This window comes from Aotus nancymaae, unplaced genomic scaffold (genome assembly GCF_030222135.1).
Source record: "Aotus nancymaae isolate 86718 unplaced genomic scaffold, 86718_ANA_hifiasm-v0.15.2.pri h1tg000032l_0, whole genome shotgun sequence".
Lineage (NCBI taxonomy): Eukaryota > Metazoa > Chordata > Mammalia > Primates > Aotidae > Aotus > Aotus nancymaae.
In genome coordinates this window covers 28,812,827-28,837,271 of record NW_026988445.1, presented here as the reverse complement: position 1 = coordinate 28,837,271, position 24,445 = coordinate 28,812,827, and the positions used below count along the sequence as shown (strand labels likewise).

General features: G+C 37.5%; 1 protein-coding gene across 1 annotated transcript in view; it reads right to left on the bottom strand.

Moving 5' to 3' along the window:
- Positions 1 to 24,445, bottom strand: part of DESI2 (desumoylating isopeptidase 2) — a 54,862-nt gene that overhangs the window by 15,682 nt on the left and 14,735 nt on the right. The window contains exons 2-4 of the mRNA XM_012443740.2: positions 5,795 to 5,867; positions 3,178 to 3,271; positions 1,170 to 1,311 (exon numbers count right to left, since the gene is read on the bottom strand). Of these exons, the coding sequence (XP_012299163.1) occupies positions 1,170 to 1,311; positions 3,178 to 3,271; positions 5,795 to 5,867 (309 nt within the window). The remainder of the gene's footprint in view (positions 1 to 1,169; positions 1,312 to 3,177; positions 3,272 to 5,794; positions 5,868 to 24,445) is intronic.

Below are 24,445 nucleotides of genomic sequence, written 5' to 3'. Positions count from 1 at the left end.
CTGAATTCTGCATGAAAATCTTTGATAAGTTATTTTCCCAATTGGGGTCTGTTTCCTTGTCTGAAAATTAAGAGTGGATTAGGATGCTGTCTGTTTCTACCAATTTTAGCACTCAATGGATCTTTGAATGCATTCTATACAAATGCAATGTCTGGGATCAAGAAAGCTCAGACCTACCTTCCCCCTTGCCTGAAAATGGACTAGGTCGCTTTTATGGTACTGATGCATCCACTAGACTAGAGGTGTTTCTCAACTTTTTATGTTCATAGGAGTCATCTGGGATCTTGTTAAAATGAAGATGTGCATTCAGTATATCTCTGGTGGGGCAGAAACAATACATATCTTGGAGATGCTAATGCTGCTGGTCCATGAAATACACTTTGAGTAGCATGACAGCAGACTGTGAGAGTCTTGTTTGAAACCTGTGTTGTAGAAGCCATGAGGAAAGTAAAAAGGGCCAAGAACTAAGCATTTCTGCAGAGGAGGTCACTGAAATAGCAGCTCGTTTTCTCCTTTACACCCTTCACAATTTCTGTGGTACCTAGATGCTGCCACTGCAACCATCTGCTAAGAATCAGAAGCTGGGAAGCTGTTTCAAGAGCTATTTAATTCTCTAGACCTTATTTTACAATCTTCTTAATATCTTTCCTCCATTTTCTTTTTATGGTTCTTTAATTCTGATCTCGTTTTGATCTCCTGCTTGGGATTCAAGAATTGAGAAGGCAACTAAGTGCCTATGTGATATGTTAGCAGAATAAAATTTCAAGATGGAAAAGATGAATTACTTATGAATAAGAGCCAGAAAAAAAATTCAGGTTGAGAACTAAAATTCAGCAAACGAGAAACCTTAGTGGCTAAGAAGCAGAAGTCTCTAAGAATTTATTTTTTTAAAGTTAAAATTTCAGGTTGTAATAAAAGGGACTATTATTTGTACTCACTCACTACCCACTGCAAAATAATAGAATTACCATTTAAAACTGTGCAGACTCTCAACTTACCAACTCTGGAAAGGTCATTCATACAAGAGATGGAAACACAATGCCATATTGCATACAACACAAAAAATCAGAAAAAAAAAATGAATTAAGATCGAATATAGTGTGGGATATCAACAATAATGGGATAGCAAATATTAATTTGAAGAAATTTTAGGATAAAATGTAGTTTACCTCTGATAAAGCTGAAGAAAAATGATTGCAGTTTTTATGCATTAAATGATAAGCATTGCCTTTGTATTCTTTTCCCAGTTCTTCTACAATTTTTTCTATATCATCTTCTAGGAAGTCCGTGCTCCCTAAAACAACAGCTTCTCTTAAAGAACAAAGAGGAAAAAAAGAAAAATAAGGACATAGTTGTGTCAAATATTTACAAAAAGCATGTTTAAATACTTGCTTATTTCCAGGAATTTCCAGGAATATTACAATTGACATAACAACTCAGGGTTAATATAGTAAGAACAAAAATAAAACAAGATACTTTGAAAGTCTCAATTATTTTAGTTTCTACTTTTCTGCAATACTCTTAAGTACACTATGAATACCACAAAAGCACAAGTCATTTTCTTTATGAAACAATATGTCATTAAGTAAAATTATTTTCACAACTATTGTATTAGTACTATATTATTAGAGAACTGGATCCATGCTGCAAATATTCCTGCGTAATTTTACTTGCTATTAAAGGACTGGCCATGATCTCATGTACAAACAAACTTTTGAGTTAATCTGTCACTGTGCTCCATGAGACAAACTGACTAAATGTTTTTTAAAAAGAAGGACCCTGGCAGGGTGTGGTGGCTCACACCTGTAATTCCAGCACTTTGGGAGGCCAAGGCGGGCGGATCACCTGAGGTCAGGAGTTCGAGACCAGCCTGGCTAACATGGTGAAACCCCATCTCTAGAAAAATTATGATGGCGGGTGCCTGTAATCCCAGCTACTCGGGAGGCTGAGGCGGGAGAATTGCTTAAACCCAGGAGCCAGAGGTTGCAGTGAGCCAAGATCACACCATTGCACTCCAGCCAGCGTGACAGAGTGAGACTCCATCTCAAAATAAAGAAAAATAAAAAGAATGACCCCCAAACTACTACATTGGAAAGGCGAAAGACATTATTTAAGAGAAAGCAGAATTTTAGTCAGATAAATGTTAAGCACCCAAGAAAGCTCAAAATACTTAGAAAATCCTTTTATCAAGTAGTCTTGCCAAAAGAGAGCCCAAAGGAGTGGGTTCAGGGTGGTATCATGGCACTTATATACGTACATCTTTCAATTCAGTGATAGGCTCAGAGAACTATGAACTTAGAGGGCTTCCTGTGTAGCTCTCTACTGAAGTTGAATGTTATAAACTCATTTCGCTGTTTTTCACTTGGCAAGCCATCTATTATAGGCCCAGAAGTTTAAAGCTCCTTGAAACTAATATTCAAAATATCACTTTAAATATAAACTGCAATTAAGGAATGATTATTAACATAGCATCACTGCTTTTTATTATTCATAAGACTCCAGTGAACATTTATATCCATATATTTTAGGTTTATCATTACATGTAATACAATGTACCTTAACAATGGATTCTAGGCTAAAGTATCCCTTTCACTGGGACAATAAAGACATTTTTAATGTGCTAGGTAGGTAGGTAACAATAAAAAACCTTTTCTTCTTTCAAACAGGAGACTGAAGGGAAGAAATCATTAGTAAGGAATTTTCCTGGGCTGGGCACAGTGGCTTATACCTGTAATGCCAGCAATTTGGGAGGCCCAGGCAGGCAGATCACCTGAGGTCAGGAGTTCAAGACCAGCCTGGCCAACATGGTGAAACTCCGTCTCTACTAAAAGTACAAAAATTAGCCAGGCATCATGGCACATGCCTGTAATCCCAGCTACTTGGGAGGCTGAGGCAAGAGAATTGCTTGAACCTGGGAGGCGAAGGCTGCAGCGAGCTGAGATCATGCCACTGCACTCCAGCCTGGGAAACAGAGCAAGACTCCATCTCAAAAAAAAACAACAAAAAAAAGAGTTTCCTAAGGCAAACCTGAGTTATATAAAATGTCAGCAATTAAAAAAGTTAAAGAGACTCTAACTTCTTGGGTTTGTTTTGATTTATAGAATGAATTCTGTATACCTGAAAACAAGCTATGGCACCTAGACAGTGAGTGTAATAAAAATTATCCTCACTACTTACTTAAATTTAAATGTTTCTCCTAGTTCAGAAGCATTTCCTGGGGAAATTTCAAATATTCCAGAAAAGGGGTAAGGATGGCCACCATAAGCAAATTCTGAAAAGAGAAAACTCATAATTTTTAGTATTCATCACGTAAAATTTAACCAGAATGCTGAATTAGCTGTAATAACTAAGGGTAACAGTGATACCATCAAAATATTTTTCAGTTTATGCTTTCACAAATATCTCACTTAGCTATTATTTGTATAAACAGTTGTCACAAAAGACCCAAAACTCAAATAACAAAAGACACTCAAATAACAAAGGCACTCAAAAGTATTTTTGACTGCCATATTTACTTTTCTAAAAATGGCAAACAAACAGAGAGTGACTAACATGCAAAGGTAAAGACAGTTTTCTCTGCGTATCTATACCATGCCAATCTAGGGAGGTGGTCAGGTCAGTGTTTTGCAGCTGTCTAAATTACAGTGATCTCATTTCAAACGCATACCTTACTGGAGAAACTATCTAGTAACACTGAGTTTCATGGCTTCTGGGATAAAGACTCTTGGTTTATCTCTGAGTAGGAAGAAATATTACCAAACCTAAAACACTACTCAATTCTCATTAAGAAAAAAAATAAACTGCTAAATTAACACACATACCTATCCACCCTCCCATCCACAATCTCCACAGCAAGTCTTTTAGCTAGGAGAAACTATTTTGACTGTACATCCAACTCATCAGATACAAACTGGAGAACAAAATGGAGAATAATTTTAGACCAAAAGTTCCTATAATTTTCTGATATCACAATTAGATAAAGAATTCCAAACACATGGTTAAATCAACCTCATCACTTTAAAAATATAACCTTAAAAGGTCTTGGAAGAAAACATAGGAAAGAACAGGCAGATACTAAGTTTACTTTTAATACAGACCTGTCTGAAAAAAGCAACAATGTAGTTTGAGAAATAAAGTGGTTATTTTGAAATATAATTTTTAAAGTCTTTTAATGACAAAATTTTACAAAATATTGTAGATAATCAGGTTGGAAAGGGTAAGATTATATTTGGATTCTTAACTTTCTCAATTATAGTAAGCGAAGTCACAGACCCATTTATTTAAAAAGCAATGACTAATTTTCAGGAATATATTAATGTTTGACTCTAGCTTTGCTAAATTTACATGAAGATGTCTTGAAACATGTTTCTAATTATTACTAAATCATTTTATGAAGGGAAGCAATGATTAGGCAGACAATAGAGCGATGAACTAGCATACAAGAACATTTGGGTTCAAGTCCTAGTTAATTATTAGCATTATGACTTTCAGCAGGTTCAGGCCTCAGCTTCTTCAGGTGGAAAATGGAGAAGATGCCACATGCCTTTATCTAACACAGCATGGTCATGTGGTTCAAAACCTGATGGCACTTCAAAAATGGCCATCATACAAATTCAAGAAATACACATGCAAGTTTGGCAAAAGCTAAATCAACCAAAAGAGTAACCCCATAGACTATGATCCCACCCATAGCAATACCTCCCAATCATGAAACTTTCAGCGAGAGCCCCTTAGTGTTTCTTGGGATTATTTGGTAGATGTAAAATAGAGCTTAAATGGCAGATGTTTTTATAGCCCACATTTAATATGCTGAACTGCACCTGGAAGCAGGTAAAATGGAATATTAAAAAAGACAGTATAACCACCATACTGACACATTTAAGTAAATGTCTTTTCTTTCTATTGGCTAAAATTGGTGTATAGTGTCCAGACATAACCCTGAGTAAATTGCAATAATATATTCTAAGAGGTCACAAAGACTGCCTAGCTGAAGTGAACAAAGGCATTTCTGCTATAGGGTGAGTTTATGATTCAAAATAATACATTAAATGAAATCAGCAATGTGATCTGTCTTATGCAGACCATTACTGTTAGTTACAACTTGATCAGGAGTAGATTATCTTGCATCAAGAGTAGGAATTAGAACAGAGGGGAAAAAACTGTTGAAAACACAGCTGCTTGGTTTGAGGGACTCCTGACATGTTTATCCTAATAAAGGATAATAAAGAGAATGAAGAGGGCTGAGTTAATGACAAAGGGCACGATTAGATGTAATCAATGGCAGGATTTGCTCAGCAATGTTTTTAGACTTTATAAACTTACAGACTTTATAGACCTATAGGTCTACAAACCAAATTTACAACTGAAATTCCCTCAGGAAACTGGTATTTCAAATCTGACACTCTCTAGCACCAACCTTTCCAACCAAAATTATTATTTTTATCATGCTATTTCGAAGTGCAAGGTTTCTTAGGAGCTCCAATACATATGAGGGCAAAACAAATTGTCATTGTATGACAATCACAAGAGGAAAGTATTTTTAAAAACATAGTATTTAGAATAAAAGAAAGTGAATGAAGTGAATGTGTATTTTGAGTACTTTCTCCCCAAATACATTCTACTTTGGGCATTTTTCCAAAATGCGGTATAAATGAATATGGGGAGATTTTCTTCTACTTTCTGTAATAACATATGGAAGTGGTTAAAAAAAGAGAAAGCACTATAGTTATGATTTTGCAACTCCTTAAAAGTAGAAAATCTTCAGAAAGTATATTTAGACTGTGTGTACACATACCTCTGCCATATACTTCAATTCCTGAATGAAAAACTCCAATTCCAATGGATGAGGTATATTCGTTCATCCAATACTAAGAAAAAAAGAAAAGATTCAGAATACCTGTTCATTTACAACTCAACTCCACATTACAGAAGTGACTACTCCCAAATCCTTCACTCTGAAACTCCCACGATAATGATCCGGTTGGTGCTATCCCTGTGCCTTTGCCTGTATCACACCCCATCAGAATGTCTTCCTGGGTCAAAATGATTGTCACAATTTGAGTATAAGCACATTATCTAAGGCTTATAGGGCAAGCAATACAATCAAAAGCTTAATCACTTTCGGGGGGGAAGTTATATAAGCACTCTCCTGTTAGTGACTTAAACACACACACACACACATACACACACAGAGTCTGCTTTCATATCTATTTTTCTCTTATCATATGCCTTTCTTTTTATTCTCTGGTGAGCTCCCTGAAAGCAGAGATATTCTTTTTCAACAAACATTTATCATATGTATCATGTGTCCTAATTCAGCCAAAAGTTTGATAATAGTAATAATGCTGGAATAAATAATACACAAAGGTTAGAACAACATTCTTACTTCTTAGCATTAGCATGTATAAACACCTCCCAGAAAAGGGAACATCTGAACCGAGTCTTTAGGAACAAATCAGATCTCCCAAGGTAGAAAACTGGGCCATGGGGCCCATGGGGATGGACAGAAATGCCAGGAAGAGGGAAGAGGATGTATATAGGAAATACGATAAGAAATTACAGGAAATGACTGTGAAAGGGGTTAAAAAGGTGAACTGGAGGGGGTTAAACCGAGAAGGTAAATAAGAGCTGACTAAACAAACACTTAGGTAACACACTCAAAAGTGTTGCAAACCTATTGGATTTCTCCCAGGTTAGGGGACAGATTACTTATCTTTAGTTGTTCTAGGTTTATGCAAGTCCTTATCTTGCTTCCAGACTCCTAGCCAGTCTTTCCTAGACCTACACACATTCTCATGCACTGCTGCAAGAAGCATAAATGAACAAGTCAGGTTTTTGGTATTTTTTCCTCTAAAATGTACCTGGGGTGGGGGTGGGGGAGGGGTGGATGAAAATAAAATAAAATGTATCTGGAAGAATTAAGCAATAATAAATAAATATATGAGAGAGAACAAGGATTTAACCCTGGTCTGGCTGTTTTTTTTTAAAAAAAAAAAGAGAACAAGGAAATTTCCCATCTAGATATCGAAATATTCATTTAAACAATATGGCACTGCTGCAGCAACTCATCCTGGAACAGACCCTTATATATGTAAGAATTTGATTTATGATAAAGGATATATTTAAGATTAATGCAAAGTATGAATTATTAAAAACATTGACAAAACATGCATAAAAATAAATTCATGTATCTAAAAATTCTAGTATCTAAAAATTACCATATATGGCTAAAATAGATTTTTAAAAATTTTAGGTGGTAAAAGACAATCTAAGTGAAGCAAAATCCTATAATTTACAGAGACAAACATCAAATGATAGTCATAAAAATGTACAACTTTTTATTTTATAAAACTACATAAACAAGATAAAAAATACAACAGAAGAGAGAATCTGTAATGGATATAACAAAAGATTCATATGAGAATATAAGTATCCCTCTTGATCTGAATTTTTTTAGTTCCTGATTTTGGACAGCCAGAATTTGGATGGCAAGTTAGGAAATGAAGGATACTTTTTTGTCTGAATCAATTTGATTTTGGAAGGAAAGTGGAAAGACTGCTTTTGGAAGGAAAATGGAAAGACTACATACATTCAGGATTCTTCAGAACATTTACACAAATCTATTTAATCCCGGTGTTTGAGCAGCCAAAGTTCAGATATGAGTATACTTGTAAATAATAATAATAAAAAAAAAAATTAGTGGCCAATAAACCTGAACTAACAATCTCAGTAGCAAACAGAAAAATACTAAATTACAACAATCAGGTGACATCCTTTTTTTATCCATCAGATTGGCACATTTTTTAAAAAATATATTTTATTGCGTTTTAAGTTTTGGGGTACATGCAAAGAATATGCAAGATTGTTGCATAGGTACAGACTGGCAAATATTAAAAACACTGCTAATACTGGGTATTGGCAAAGGTGTGAGGAAGACATTGCACAAGTGTAAATCAATGACAGTGACTTAACCATTTCACCTTCTGGAATCTGTTCTATAGAAATACTAGTACATATGCAAAGACATCTTCCAGGATATTAACTGTAGTTGTCTATCATACTGAAAAACTGAAAACAGTCTAAATATCAATAGAGAAATGGCTGATTATGGTACATTCATATTATAAACTATCAATCAGAAACAAGAATAAGGCTGACTTGGGAAAATAAGCTGAGTTTATTTTTTTAAAGAAGAAAAAAGAATGAGGTAACTCAATAGATGGGTATTTAAAAATCACATAAAATAAAAAGATCAAGTCAATAAGTATTGCATGATCACATTTTGGTAAAATACGTTAGCCTGAGAATATATTTACATGTTAAGTATGGGATGAGAAAACTACCAACAATTGCAACAAAAGAAAGGTCTGAAGCACACAGATCAACTGTTAGCAATTTGGGGGAGAGGAGGACTATAATGCAACAGTTTCGGTTTTAACTCCATACATTTCAGGATTGTTTTTCTGAATTTGATAAAAAGTGTTACTTTTATAAGATAATAGGTTGCACACATAAAAAAAATCATAAGATTATTAACTGCTCTTATGTTAGTAAAATGCTGATAACAACCTAAATGTTCATCTATAGGGTCCTAGTTACATAAACTATGATATATATAATGGAATATTATTCACCCATAAAAAGAGGGGGAAGGGCTCAGTGTGGTGGCTCACACCTGTAATCCCAGTACTTTCGGAGGTTGAGGTGGGAGGATAGCTTAAGGCCAGGAGTTCAAGACACCCCTGGGCAACACAGAGAGACCCAATCTCTTAAAAAAAAAAAAAAAAAAATTAGCCAGGTATCTGTGGTCCTAGCTACTTGAAGCTGCAGTAAACTATGATCACACCACTGCACTCCAGCCTGGGGAATAGAGTAAGACCCTGTCTCTAAAAAAATTTTTTTAAAGGGGTAGACGGGTGATGCTATTTTGGGAACTAAGAGGAAGAGGCAGTAATTTCCAGGATATATTTGTTAGGGAAACAAAAGCAAAGTACCAACTAACATATGGCAAAGACTTACGCTCCTGAACCTTCTCCTAGGCCCATCTATACAATTACTTGTAAAATCAAGTTTTAGCAAAGAATCTTGCTAATTCAGTTCAGTAAGAATCCCCCAACCCTTGCTATCTGATTACCTGCGTATCTGGTCAGGTTCCTCATCCTCCACCATCCCCCGGTGATGTCGGATTACCCTGGCGTATCTTCACTAAGAATCATGTTAGGTTGGTTTAGTCAGAATCCCCGACCCCCCATGTTCCTCTTAGAAATTTTCCATTCACTGACCCTCCAGCCTGCTCCTTGGCTGCAAATTCCCACTTGCCCATGCTGTGTTTGGAGTTAAACCCAATCTCTCTACTCCATTGCAAAATCCCATTGCCACAGCCCCTCTACCTATCAAAATGGTCTTGAAAAAAGTTTGCCTTACTATATACTTTAACAAGTATCACTGTTTTTTTTTGTTTTTTGACAGTACACTATATACATGCTTTTGTATGAGACTATATCTACATCTTACAGCCAGCAGCAAACAACTTCTGCAGGCCAAATCTGGCCCAACTTCTGTCTTTGCAAATAATGCAAGCTCATTTGTTTGCAAACTGTCTATGGCTGCTTTTATGCCACAATGGCAGAAAAAGTTTGTGTAAGATCCCTGTCATATGCAAATATCTATTTATTTATTTTTTGCAAAAAAGAAAAAGAAGAAAAAAAACAGAAAATCATGAAGATAGTTACCTACCAGAGATGGATGAAAGGGAAAAAGATAGGAGACTTCCTGAGAATATCTTTTTATATATAGTTTTGACATTTGAACCACGTAAATGTTTTACACAAAGTTAAATTTAAAAACAGAAAAAGAAGTACACCTCAAAAATAAAGTCAAATAAAAACAAATGAACCTAGTTGTGTATCAAATTGATAAACACACAGAAAATAAAAAAGAAAATAACTTCAGAATATAGTAGTCTGTCTATATACCCTTACTGAGATATATTCTAAGGACAAAATGAAGTGCCAAGAAATCCCAATACTGGTGTAATTCTAAAACTATTTTATATGTGTAAGGTCTTTCAGGCTGACTGATGGCACCATGGATGCCACGGTGACCCCTGTGACCTGCACGTACACCTCTGGAGGGCCTTCCGGAGTTAGAAAACCTGAATTAATTGGAAGACCATGAAAAGCGGAAGAAAGATCAACCCATGTAGCACCTAACTAACTTGAGACATTCTTCTATTGTTTCTTATTCTGGCCTCAACTGATAAAGCCATTGGACTTTGTATCCGACCTTGGTCAACCTCATGACTCCAGACCCTACAACCCCCTCCCAGTTTGCAAACCTACGACCCTTTCCCAGCTTGCAAAAACCGCCCTAAACTGTTAACTTCTGTAACTTTCCATTGCTTACCTCAAACCTATAACACCAACTCCTATCCCACCGCCCTCCACTGACTCTCTTCAGATGCAGCCTGACTGCACCCAGGTGAATAAACAGCCATGTTGCTCACACAAAGCCTGTTTGGGGGCTCTTCATTCAGAGTGCCCGTTTTAACAGTATGTACTCCAGGAGGTATAGTATGTATTTGTATGTATTAGTGGAAGTGTATGTAGCAGGAGGTGAGCAGCTGTGGATACAAGGCATCTAGGCTGTACGTTCCTTATGAGAATCTAACAAATGCCTGATGATCTGAGGTGGAAAACCATCCTACCTCCCTGGTCCATGGCAAAACTATCTTCCATGAAACTAGTTTCTGATGCCAAAAAGGTTGGGGACTGCTGTACTATAGTACAGAGCAAGTGAGTACATATACTGATGGTGGGAACCAGAGTTGTCAATGTAGCAGAGGGAGAGAAAAAACATGGAAAAGTTACAGAAGAACCCCGTGGTACTAGATTTTAACTGGCGGTACCTGTATGCACTCACATACATAATATGTATGTGAGTGTATACAGATGAGTGCGTGTGTGTGTGTGTGTGTATATATATATATATATATATATATATATATATATATATATATATATAAAATATAAAACCTAGCTTGTCCACTGAAGTAGAAACAAGGAACACACTGTCCAGATCTTGGTTTCTCTTCCTAAAAGGAGTCAGGACTCTGAAAAAATGGTTGATTCCAAGTTAGGGCAAAAAAAATGTGTAGGGTAAGAATTGCTCAGAGCATGATGGACACATGTCAAAATTATAGAGAAGCTGGCCTGAAGCTTCCACCTAAGTCAAAGTTTTCCCTAAATAACAAAGAAAAAAGATGAACATGAAAAAGAATAATGATAATGGACTACAGCATATTGAATAAAAAGATAATCCCAGAGTCCCTGGTAATACTTAAAAAAAAAAAAAAGTGAAGTGAGGAAAGCTCTTTTTTTTAATAGAAGAAAGCCAGCTAATACAAGCAGACAAAAGGGCAAAATTAGGCAATAACCATTTTGTTGCCACCAGTTGAGTCAGGCAAAGATCATGGATGATAAAACCATTATAAAGAAGAAGGTTGTTTAAGAATGATAGACACATTGTTTCAAAGTATCACCTCCTTCTCCCCTGCCATTTTTCCCCTTTTTTTGTACCAATGTCACTTGCCACCCCCCACCATTTTCCTTAAATAACAAAGAAAAAAGATACCTTTGCAATGGAAAAATATGGTGAATATCACCTTATCAATACTCAGTGATTAAACTGAGTGATATTAATAGTTAGACCAATTGATATTATATGCCTTTGGATGTGATGAAATACAAAAGCTACATTTGCTTTGCTAGTTTTCCTGTCAAATAAACAAGAAGGCAACCATAAGGAAAAATCAGGTAAGTCTGGACTATGAGACATTCCAACAAGAAAACTGGCTTTTTTTTTTTTTCCTGAGACAGGGTTTGACCCTGGTGCCCAGGCTGGAATGCAGTGGGCTCATCTTGGTTCACTGCAGGCAGGGCTCAAGCCATTCTCCCACCTCAGTTTCCCGAGTAGCTGGGATTACAGGCGTATGCCACCATGCCCAGCTATATTTTTTTGTAGAGAAAGAGTTTCATCATGTTGTCCAGGCTGGTCTTGAACTCCTAGGCTCAAGCAATCCACCTGCCTTGGCCTCCCAAAGTGCTGGGATTACAGGCATGAGCCACTGTGCTCGGCCATGGCTTGGTCTTTTAAAAAATATCAGTGACAGGCAAGTCAAAAGAAGGCAGAGGAAGGTTAGGCTACTCTTATGGCAATTAAATGAAGTGAATAAACCTTGGCTGGATCCTAGATTTTTTTTTTAAAGGCTAACAAGAACCATTATTGGAACAATTGGGGAAAATATAAATATAGACTATATATTCGATAATACTACATCAATTAAAAACTCCTTGGGTGTGATAATAGTACTATGGTTAGAAGAACACAGCTTTTTTTTTGAGATAGAGTCTCGCTCTGTCACCCAGGCTGGAGTGCAGTGGCGTGATCTTGGCTCACTGCAACCTCTGCCTCCCAGGTTCAAGCGATTCTCGTGCCTCAGCCACCCAAGTGGGATTACAGGCATGTGCCACTACACCCGGCTAATTTTTGTATTTTTAGTAGAGATGGGGTTTTGGCATCTTGGCCAGGTTGGTCTCGAACTCCTGGCCTCAAGTGCATCTGTCCTCCTTGGCCTCCCAAAGTGGTGCGATTACAGGCATGAGCCACTGTGCCAAGCCAGAAAATGTCTTCTTGGGAAATACATACTAAAGCATTTAGGGATGAAATGCTCTATTTTTGATTTACTTTCTATGTGAGTATATGTGTGAGAGAGTGTAGGACATGTGTAAGAGAAAGCAAATGTAGCAAAAGGTTAAAAACTGGTACATTTGAATGAAGGGTATATACAGATTGTATTCTTCCTTAACCTCTTTGGGAAGGTTTAAAAAAATTTAAAATAAAAAACTGGGGGAACTAAAGAGAATAATCTAGTCTCCGCCTCCTTACCACAGAGACGCCTTTCCAAGTGTCTTGCTATCCTCCTACTTGTGCCCCCTTTTCACAGAAAAAGATCAGCCTGGGCAACATGTGAAACCCCGTCTCTACAAAAAACAAAAACAAAAAATTAGCCGGGAATGGTGACATGCACCTGTAGTCCCAGCTATCCAGCAGGCTGATGTGGGAGGACTGCCTGAGCCCAGGAGGTCGAGGCTTCAGTGAGCTGTGATCGTGCCACTGCACTCCAGCCTAGGTGACACAGTGAAACCCTGTCTCAAAAAAAAAAAAAAAAAAAAAGAGAAAAGAGTGGAAAACATCGCAAGATATCATGCTAGTTCATGTAAAAATTTTGTTAGGCTTTTTCCAAGCAGTGGCTTCCTTGGCAGCCAACTTCTAGGACTTAAATTGCCTTTTCCAATTGAGAAATCCCATTGTTTATACAGTTTGCAACCAATAATTTGGTCTGTATACTGCTGATTTCCTTAACAACAGCACCGACAGGTTTTTGTTCCGGATGCAGGCAGCTCTATTTTAAAGTGGCCTATTCTCTTTTTACAGCATAGCTTCTCTTTCAAAATATAGAATATTTTTGAAAAAGAGATGTGTACATAATGGTTTGGCTACAAAATCAAAAGGTTTTAACACTTAGTAAATTGAACATTTCCATTTAATGTTTAATATCACTTAATTTTAACAGTCTCTTCTGTTGAGCAGTAAATAGCCTTCTGAAAGTGATTTACAGTAAATTTCTGTAACAGGAACCCAAATGTTTTATTAAAAAATGGGAAATAGTTTCATGAAAAAAAAATTATACCCAAATGTTGATTTTTTGTCAAGAATTAGGAGGAGAATGAATTTATCAGAGTGGGCATCCTAAACTCAGAAATCTTTTATTTTCTGCCTTTTCGCAAATGAAAATAATTTCTCCTATGCTTGAGGATTCCATGCTTAGAACTCCTATATGTTGCCTGGGTACTATACTCCTTCAATCTGAAATTCCCTTGTATTCAAGATTTTACATTCTTAAAAATAAAGGTATATGTTGATACATTTTGTAAAGGGGAAACTTAAAAGTATATCTGGTCAGTAGTTTGGAATTCACTGTAATGTGATGTGGCCTAAATAAAGTTTCTAAAGAAATGCTGATACAGTACAATGAAAATGAGTATCTGCTTGCTCTGCAAGTGGCAGCGTTACCTCCACTGTCAGATGGAAAGTCAAACGATCAGGTCGTGTTTCTGCTCAAGATTATAGGAAGCCCACAAGTTGCTAGGAAAATGATTTTTAAACCTAGAGATATACTCCTTTGGACAGTATTGAACAGTTTAAGTCCACCCCTCACTCCTAACATCATCATCAACATTATTACTGTTATTTTTTAGAAACAGGGTCTCATTCTGTTGCCTAGGCTGGAGTGCAGTGGTATGATTACAGCTTACTGCCTCCTCAAACTCCTGGGCTGAAGCAATCCTCCTTACTCAGTCTCCTGAGAAACTGGGACAAGAGGCATGCACCACCATGCCAGGCTAATTTTTTAACTTTCATTTTTGTGGACGCAGGGTCTCGCTATGTTGCCCAAGCTTGTCTTGAACTCTTGGCCTCAAACAATCCTCCCACCTTGGCCTCCACAAGTGCTGGGATTACAGGTGTGAGCCATGCCCAGTACTGTGCTCAGACTCATTGTTATTTTTTGAAGGCTCTGTTTCAATATTCTGTGCCAGGCCAAAATTAATGTTGATGTTGTAGTTCTTTGTTTTTTATGTTTCCTTGTATTTTCTATCCCTAGAAAGGCCCCCCAAAAGTTTAAGATTATATATATACATAAAAATATATATAATCTACTCAAGAAACTAGGAATAGATGGAAATTTCCCTAACCTGATAAAGAACATCTATGAAAAACCTCACAGCTAATATCATACTTAATAGTGAAAGACTGGGCCGGGTGCGGTGGCTCACACCTGTAATCCCAGCACTTTGGGAGGCCGAGGCGGGTGGATCACGAGGTCAAGAGATCGAGACTATCCTGGTCAACATGGTGAAACCCCGTCTCTACTAAAAATACAAAAAATTAGCTGGGCATGGTGGCACGTGCCTGTAATCCCAGCTACTCAGGAGGCTGAGACAGGAGAATTGCCTGAACCCAGGAGGCGGAGGTTGCAGTGAGCCGAGATCGCGCCATTGCAGTCCAGCCTGGGTAACAAAAGCGAAACTCCGTCTCAAAAAAAAAAAAAAATAGTGAAAGACTGAATGCTTTCCCTTTAACATTAAAAATAAGCTAAGAGTGTCTGCTCTTGGCACTCTATTAAACACTGTGCTGGAGATTCCGGTCAGAACAATTACTGAAGAAGAAAAAATTAAAGGTATTCAGAATGGAAAAAAAGAAGTGAAATTATCTCATTTTGCAGATGATATGATCTTGTATACAGGAAAATCATAAGGAATCAACTAAAAAATTACTAAAACTAATAAATAAGTTCAAAAAGATTGCAAGGTACAAGATCAATATATAAAAATTGATTGCATTTCTATACACTATCAATAAGAGATCAAAAAATGAAATTAAGAAAACAATTGCATTTACAGTTACATAAAAAATAAATGTACGGAAACATTTAAGAAGCTCATAACTTGTATCTGAAAAGTACAAAACATTATTGAAAGAAATTAAAGAAGACCTAAATAAATGGAAAGACATTCCATGCTCATGAACTGGAAGACTTAATACTGTTAGGATGGTAATACTCTCCAAATTGACCTGAAGATTCACTGCCATTCTTGTCAAAATCCCAGCTGCCATTTTTGCAGAAACTGACGAAGTTTAAAATTCATATGGAAATTCAAGGGACCTAGAAGAGCCAAAACAATCTTGAAAAAGTTGTAGAACTCAGACTTCCTGATTTCAACATTTAGCACAGAGCTACAGTAATCAAGACAGTGTATTACTGGCATAAAGACAGACATACAGATCAACGGAATACAATTCAGAGTTCAGAAATAAGCCCCTACATTTATGGCCAATTGATCTTCAACAACGATGCCAAGACAATTCAGTGGGAAAAGAGAGTCTTTTCAACAGATAGAACTGAGACAACTGGATATCCACTTGCAAATGAATGAAGCTGGTTTTCTACCTCATGCCATAGGTAAAAATTAATTTAATGGATCAAAGGCCTAAATGCAAGAGCTTAAATTATAAACTCTTGGAAGAAAAAATAAGCATATCTTCATGATCTTGGATTAGGCAACGGCTTCATAGATATGATGCCAAAAGCAAAAGCAACAAAAGAAAAAAATTGATAAAATGAAAGTTAGCAAAATTTAAAACTTTAGTGCTTTGAAGGACACTATCAAGAAAGTAAAAAGGCAAACCACAGCCCGGAAGAAAATTTTGGCAAGTCATATACCTGACAAGGTACTTACATGTAGAATACATAAAGAACTCTTAGAACTCAAGACATATAACCCATCTAAAAAAATGGGCAAAGGATCTAAAAAGACGTATTTCTTCAAAGAAGATATGCAAATTAAAACCACCATTATCTATCATGTCATGCCCACTCAGATTACTATAATAAAAAAGACAGATGATAACAAGTGTTAGTGAGGATGTGGAGAAATCAGAACTCTCATACATTACTGGTGGAAATGTACCACGGTACAGCTGCCCTGGAAAACAATTTGGCAGTTTCTCAAAAAGTTAAACCTAAAGTTACCACATGACCTAGCAATTTCGTTCCTAGGCCTATGCCCAAGAGAAATGAAAATATATAGCCACATAAAAACTTGTAATTAATGTTCACAGCAGCATTACTTACAATAGCCCAAAAGTGGACACAACTATGTTTATCAACTGATTAGATAAATAAAAAGTGGCATTATCCATAAAATGCAATATTATTTCTCAATAAAAAAATAAGGTATTTGATGCATGCTACCACAGGACTGAACCTTGAAAACATTATGCCAGGTGAAAGAAGCCAATCACAAAAGACCACATATTACATGACTCCATTTATATGAAATGCCAGAACAGTCTACACAGAAGGAAAGTAGATTAGTGGTTCCCTGGCTTGGAATTTGGAAAGACATGGAAAGTGACTGCTAATGGGTACAGGGCTTCTTTCTAGGGTGATGAAAATATTCTAAAATTAATTATGGTGATGATGGCTTCACAACTGTGAATATGCTGAAATTCATTGAATTGTACATTTTAGATAGGTGTACATTATATATAGTTCATCTAGTATATGAATGATATCTCAATAAAGCTGTTAATAAAAAATAAAGACTGTTATGAATAGAAGTAAACTAAATTAGCCAGGCACGGTGGCTCATGTCTGTAATCCCAGCACTTTGGGAGGCTGAGGCAGGTGGATCACCTGAGGTCAGGAGTTCGAGACCAGCCTGATCAATATGGTTATGGTGAAACCCTGTGTAAAATTACAAAAAAAATTAGCCGGGCATGGTGGCATGCACCGGTAGTCCTAGCTACTTGGGAGGCTGAGGCAGGAGAATTGCTTGAACCCAGGAGGTGGAGGTTGCAGTGAGCCAAGACCACACCACTGCATTCCAGTCTGGGTGACAGAACAAGACTCTGCCTCAAAGAAAAAAAAAAAAAGGAAAGTAAATCTACTAACTTGTACCAAATGGCAGAAGAGTACACCATTTTATAGTTGGCAAACCTAAAAAAAAACTCTTCTATATATACCTTGAGCCCCCAAGGATAAATATTCCTTTAGATACAGAACATACTTTGCTCCTTAAAATAATAATAATAATTTGGCATTATAATAAAGTTTTTCCTCCGTTAGGAAAATGTGAACAAAGAAATTCGTAAAAAAGTTTCCATTTCCCTGTTTTTATTATAAGACGTGGTCCAATAAACTTTACTATGAGGGAAATATATAGATTATGGGAATGGAACTATTAATGAAAAAAAGTGAAAAAAATGCTACGATAAAACATTTTCTAACAACACAAGACAGTCCAATTAGTTTCTTGAATTCTCTATGCCCAATCAAAAACCTTTAAATAGGTTACTTCTTAAATTACAGGCTGCATTCCTAATTCTAGCCAGCTGCCTTCTAAAAACATCTGCTTTTAGTCACAAGGAAAACAGGATATAAAAAAGGAATATGTCAAGAGAAGAAGCAAACAATTCTAAATATGTATTTTGGTCAGCCACTTCATATATGAACAGTAGCACATTTCTGAATAAATTTTTAGAATTTACATTATGAAGTAGATAAATTAGATGTTTTTCTTTGGTGTGACTTTTTTTCTTAATAGATTCAGAAGAAAAGAGGTAAGCCCTTCCAGGGAGGGTTGGTTACAGAAAGAGACGCCCTCCAAATGCTTCTGCTCCTGTTAGGGCTTCCTAGATCTATTATTAGAGAACACGCCTGGAAGGCTCAATCTTTACAAACTGGGCAGGCTGCCTGTGGAAGATGCAAATTTCATTCAAGGTCAGTATGCCTTATCAAGTCCTTCTGCCTCAAAGTCCTGCCAAAGCTATGCAGGCATAATATGGAGGAGGATGTCTATTTTAAGTGAATATTTAGTGAGATAACCATAAAAAGAAAGAAAGAAAGAAAGAAAAACAAAAAAGCATATGAGAACTGAGCCTTTTACTGAATGATTTCAGTTGTGAAACTATCCTACTCCCCCCACAATAATGACTTACTGTTGGCAGTTATTCTTGCTGTAGTAACTGCTATTAATTTTTTTTTTTTTTTTTTTTGAGACAGAGTCTTGCTCTGTCACCCAGGCTGGAGTGCAATGGCACAATCTCGGCTCACTGCAACCTCCGCTTCCCGAGTTCAAGTGATTCTCCTGCCTCAGTCTCCCGAGCAGCTGGGATTACAGGCATGTGCCCCACCATGTCCGGCTAATTTTTCTATTTTTAGTAGAGACAGGGTTTCAACATGTTGTCCAGACTGGCCTCAGACTCTTGACCTCGTGATCTGCCTGCCTCCCAAAGTGCTGGGATTACAGGAGTGAGCCACTGTGCCCGGGGAACTGCTATTAATTTTTGAAATTAATAGTAGTGTTTATCAATGCTTCTCTAACTTGGTGTGTCAGTTCGTTTTTGAGTTGTTATAAAGGAATACCTGAGACTGGGTAATGTATAAGGGGGGTTTAATTGGCTCACAGTTCTGCAGGCTGTATAAGCATGGCTCCAGCATCTGTTTTTGGTAAGAGCCTCAGGAGGCTTCCAATCATGGTGGAAAACAAAAGGACAGCAGGCACGTCACACAGAGAGAGCAGGAGCAAGAGAGAGAGAAGTGGGGAGGATCTGGCTCTTTTAAACAACCAGATCTCACACGAACTGAGAGAGAACTCACTCATCACTAAAGGGATGGCCCTATGTCATTCATGAGGGATCTGCCCCCATGATCAAATACCCGCCCCACATCCACCTCCAACATTTTTTTTTTTTTTTGAGACAGGGTCTTGCTATGTTGCCCAGGCTGATCTGAAACTCCTGACCTCAAGCAATCCTTCAACCTTAGACTCCCCAGGTGTTGGGTATTACAGGCATGAGCCACTGTACCTGGCCTGGAGGTCACATTTCAATATGAGATTTGGAGGGGACAAACATCCAAATCATATCACTTGGTTTTATCCTTTGTCATTATACGTCAAAACTTATGTCACATAGCATCTCTTCAGTAAAAATCTCCCTACAAAGGTCAAGAGAGCCTCACAAAATTGCAATGAGGAAATTCATGTTTTGTAGAATACCATACAATACTGGTATGTTTAACTTCATTTTACAAACTAGAAGCTATTTTTCTAACAGAAAATATTATAAATATGCAAAACAAAATCACAGCCAAGAACATGTGTCCATAAAAAACAAAACAAGCTGCTGAACAAGATATGACTGGATGTTAGCAAGATTTCTGCTGGATAAGCCTTCATTGATTTTGTTGTCTTAATAGTAGCAGATGCCGAAAGTTTAAAAACACTTACTTGGGAAAAATGGATAATCCAGGACATTTTTAGCCAAATAAAGCCCTAGAAGTTGGCTTTTTATTTGAACTGAGTTAAGACCACTTTTATTTCTAGAGCTTGATTCAAGTATAAGAGTACAGTTAGTGTTAATATTCAGCAGACTAGTTAAAGAACTACTGGTCTCAGACAACTGCAGAAGGTGGGATGAAGAGTTATATATAATGACACCGGGGGCCGGCCCTGCAGGGAAAGTTTAGCATGCAAAAGTGGTGCTGTACAAGGGAGGAATGCCACAGAACATTAGAAGCACATCTACTTAAGGAGGCTATATATTCAAGCTTACCCAGTGCCCAGTGCTGACAACTATATAATTCCTCAGGTATACGTGAACAATCAGATGTTTTCATTTCAATGTTAGTTTACAGTTTAATTCTTCTCAAACTCTTCCTAACATACCAAAGGAAACAGTAAAGCAGCCAGATGCTACCACAAAATAGTATCTCTTAAACCGCAAAACAACAGAAGGGTTACCACAACATCCCTATGTCAACCACCTATGTAAACCATTTGTACCGAAGATATCATTTGGTCAGTTTAATCTAAGGATCTCTTTCCCTTAGGGTCAAACTAGAAAGCCCACAATGTCCCTCTAGTTCTGGTTGAGATCACAAGAGCATTTCTTCTATTATATTTTAATTAATCTCAGAGATTACTGCTTGAATTTTAAAAAGATTATCCAAGTATTATAACTAACACAAATTGAAGCATTTGGACTGCAGGGAAGAAGGCAATTAGAATGAGTTGGGAGACTTAAGCGCTTTGCCTTGGTCCATCTGTATGTATTGGACAACTTTTTAAGGTACTCGATCTAAGTGTTTGATTCTAATTCAGAATCCTGGAGCCAGAACGTCTTGGTTGAAGTCCACTATTTGCTAGTTGTATGGCTTTGGCAAAGATAGTTACCTCTCTGTCCCTTGGTGTACTTACTTACAAAATGGGGATAACAAATACAATCTACCTCAGAGGACTGTTATGGGGATAAATAAATTAGTATGTCTAAAGTACTTAGAAGAGTGCTTGTCCCACAGCAAAGATTATGTAAGTGTAGTTGTAGCCGCAACATATATGTATTGGCAATATAATCCTTCTCTCAAATTTTGTTCTACTTATTGGGGAAGGTTGTATGCATGTGTAAATAGGCAGATCAGTTCTGGTTATCTAAAAATTTTCAAGAATTTTTGGGAGTTGCTGTCAAATTACCAAGAGTAGTGACTCACCAAAATGAATAGCAAACAATGGTAGAGTTAATTTGATTCTACTTTAAGACTCCTACAAGAATTATTTATATTCTTAAGAAGTATAGATTTCAGTAAAAGACCTCTTTAAGTAAGGCAGTGGTTTTAAAGGATGCTTACATATTCATGAGGGACATGAGCAGAGGGCTGGAGAACCACATCTCACTTTGGTGCTAGGACCTTACAGCCCTGTACTTCCTTAAGCCCATGGAGATGGTAATACACACTTACCTCTTCTGACATCAACCAGTGTCACTAAAGTCTAGTTTTTTTTTTTTTTTTAAAAGCAAGAATAAAGTTTTTATTATTAAGATTCTGAAAAGAAAAAAGTAAAATGTACAAGTTTAACAAAAATGGGTTTTCTGGCCAGGCACGGTGGCTCATGCCTGTAATCCCAGCACTTTGGGAGGCCAAGGTGGGAGAATCACTTAAGCCCAGGAGTTCAAGACCAGCCTGGGCAACATAGTGAGACCCCATCTCTACAAAAAAGTTAAACAATTAGCCGGGTGTGGTGGTGCATAGTCCCAGCTACTCAGGGTGCTGAGGTGGGAGATTAGTTGGAGTCTGGGAGGTAAACGCTGCATGCAGTGAGCCATGACTATGCCACTGCACTCTAGACTGGTCTTACTGTCAAAGTAAGACCCTGTCTCAAAAAAAAGGCCTTCCTTTTAAAATAATTTTAAAAAGCATTCTAGTATTAATATAATAAAAGGGAAGAGAAAAAATTGTAAAAAAATTATCCTCTTAAAATATGCGGAAGGCAATAAATACACAAGTAAGTACAATTACTGTTGGGCTCAATCTTGCCTCAATGCAAAATATTTTTTTGCATTGAGCCCAAAAGTAATTGTACTTATTTGTGTATTACCTAAATATTTCCATTCATTATTTTAAAGTATTGTTTACAGAAATGAATTGATTGTGCTATATTACTGTCACGTTATTCTTCAGATAGAGAATGTTCATTAAACTTCATTTTTGTCAATGATTTGCCTCATCAGTTTAATAAAATTTTATGCTTCCTGCTTGAAAGCAACATTGACAAATGCCATCTCTTTTGTCTGTAATTTAAAACACTTAATATAACCACTTAGGGCCTGGGCCTGACTTTCATGAAAGATAGTATTAAATAATCTGGGTAAGTATGAAGTATGACCATTTCTCCTCAAAAACTAAAATCAGTGTTCAAGTTAGAGGTTGAGTGAATTAAAGCAAGTGTTTGACTTACTTCTCAAAAAAGGGTGCTCAGCGAAAAGAAGACATTTCAATTATTGAGTTAAAAAGTCCCCAATCAACTGTGACTAGTAGAGACCGTGGGCTAATTGCTACAAAGCCATCTCATATGAAACTGTCTTTGATGTAAGTTTACACTGTTAAATTACCTTATGAGGTCTTCTTGGTACAATGCATTGAATCCAAGATAAAAACTGAGGACACTATTCAAGAAAGACCCCCCTAAATTGCACATCAGTTTAAATCTCATTTAAAAAAGAAAGCATACCAGCAAATCTATAAACAAAGCAACTTTTTTTCTTTTGAGACAGAGTCTCGCTCTGTCACCAGGCACCAGGCTAGAGTGCAGTGGCGTGATCTCAGCTCACTACAACCTCCGCCTCCTGGGTTCAAGCAATTCTCCTGCCTCAGCCTTCCGAGTAGCTGGGGCTACAGGTGCATGCCACCACGCCCAGCTAATTTTTGTATTTTTTAGTAGAGATAGGGTTTCACCATGTTGGCCAGGATGGTCTCGATCTCTTGACCTCGTGATCTGCCCGCCTTGATCTCCCAAAGTGCTGAGATTACAGGCATGAGCCACCGCATCTGGCCACAAAGCAACTTTGATTGAACAAAATATAGGCATACCTCCTGTGGTGTGTCCAGAACTTTGCTAGACAGTGGGAATACAAGGATGATTAATTCACAGTCATTGTCCATAAGGAGCTCTTTAAGTATGTAAACAATCACAATTTGATAAGTGTTAAAACAACAAATGTATACATAATCAATAACTCATTTTGTGGATGTCACTCTAAAATGTACTTTCAGCTTTTTCTTTCATAATGTAATAGTCCATGTAAACCATGTAAATTATGTCAGGGATGTTCAGGCAGGTAATTTACCCAAGATCACATAATGAGAGACTACGCCTTGGCAGCAGCCATGGCTTGAGTCTTCCAGCCCTCTAACCAGCTGCTTACCTCTGGAGGCCTGCTTCTCTCTGCTATCCTAATAGATCTCCCTAGCCTGACAGGCGACAGGTGAGAGCCCTAAACCATTGCACTAGCTCAGAGTAAGACTCAGGACCAGCTGGGCACAGTGGCTTATGTCTGTAATCCCAGCACTTTGGAAGGCTGAGGCGGGCGGATCACCTGAGGTCAGGAGTTTGACACCAGCCTGACCAATATGGTGAAACCCCGTCTTAAAAAAAAAAAAAAAAAAAAAAAAGGAGTCAGGACTGAAGAAGAGTTAGAACTGAGGAGGGGGCAGCAAGAGGCTGTACTTGACCTTCTCCTCCTTGGTCAAGCCTGCTTCTAATAAGAGGCAGTGTAATGCAGTTTGTGGTATAACCTGGAATCAGGATGCCTGGATTTGTATCCTACCCTCCTTTTTAGCTGTGTGACCTTGGGAAAGTTAACTTCTCTGTGCTACTCTAAAATGGGAATCGTAGCAACACCTAGCACATAGTATTAAGGATCATGTGATGCATTTTAACCTTTCATCAGTGTGACCTGGATGTGAGACCTAGAGTCAAAGGAGATCATTTTGGAGCTTTAATATTTGACTGCTCCCCTGGATTCTGGACTTGCATGGACCCTGTAACCTCTTTGTTTTGGCCAATTTCTCCCATTTGGAATGACTGTATTTATCCAATGCTTGTACCCACATTGTATCTAGGAAGTCACTAGCTTACTTTAAATTTTACAGGCTCACAGGCAGAAAGGACTTGCCTTGTCTCAGACGAGACTCTAGACTGTGGACTTTTGGGTTAATGCCGAAATGAATTAAGACTTTGGGGGACTGTTTGGATAATTGGTTTTGAAATGTGAGGTCATGAGATTTGGAGGGACCAGGTGTGGAACAATATGGTTTGGCTGTGTCCCCAACCAAATCTCACCTTGAATTGTATCTCCCAGAATTCCTATGTATTGTGGGAGGGACCTGGGGGAGGTAATTAAATCACGGGGGCTGGTCTTTCCTGTGCTATTCTCATGAGAGTGAATAAGTCTCATGAGATCTGACAGGTTTATCAGGTGTTTC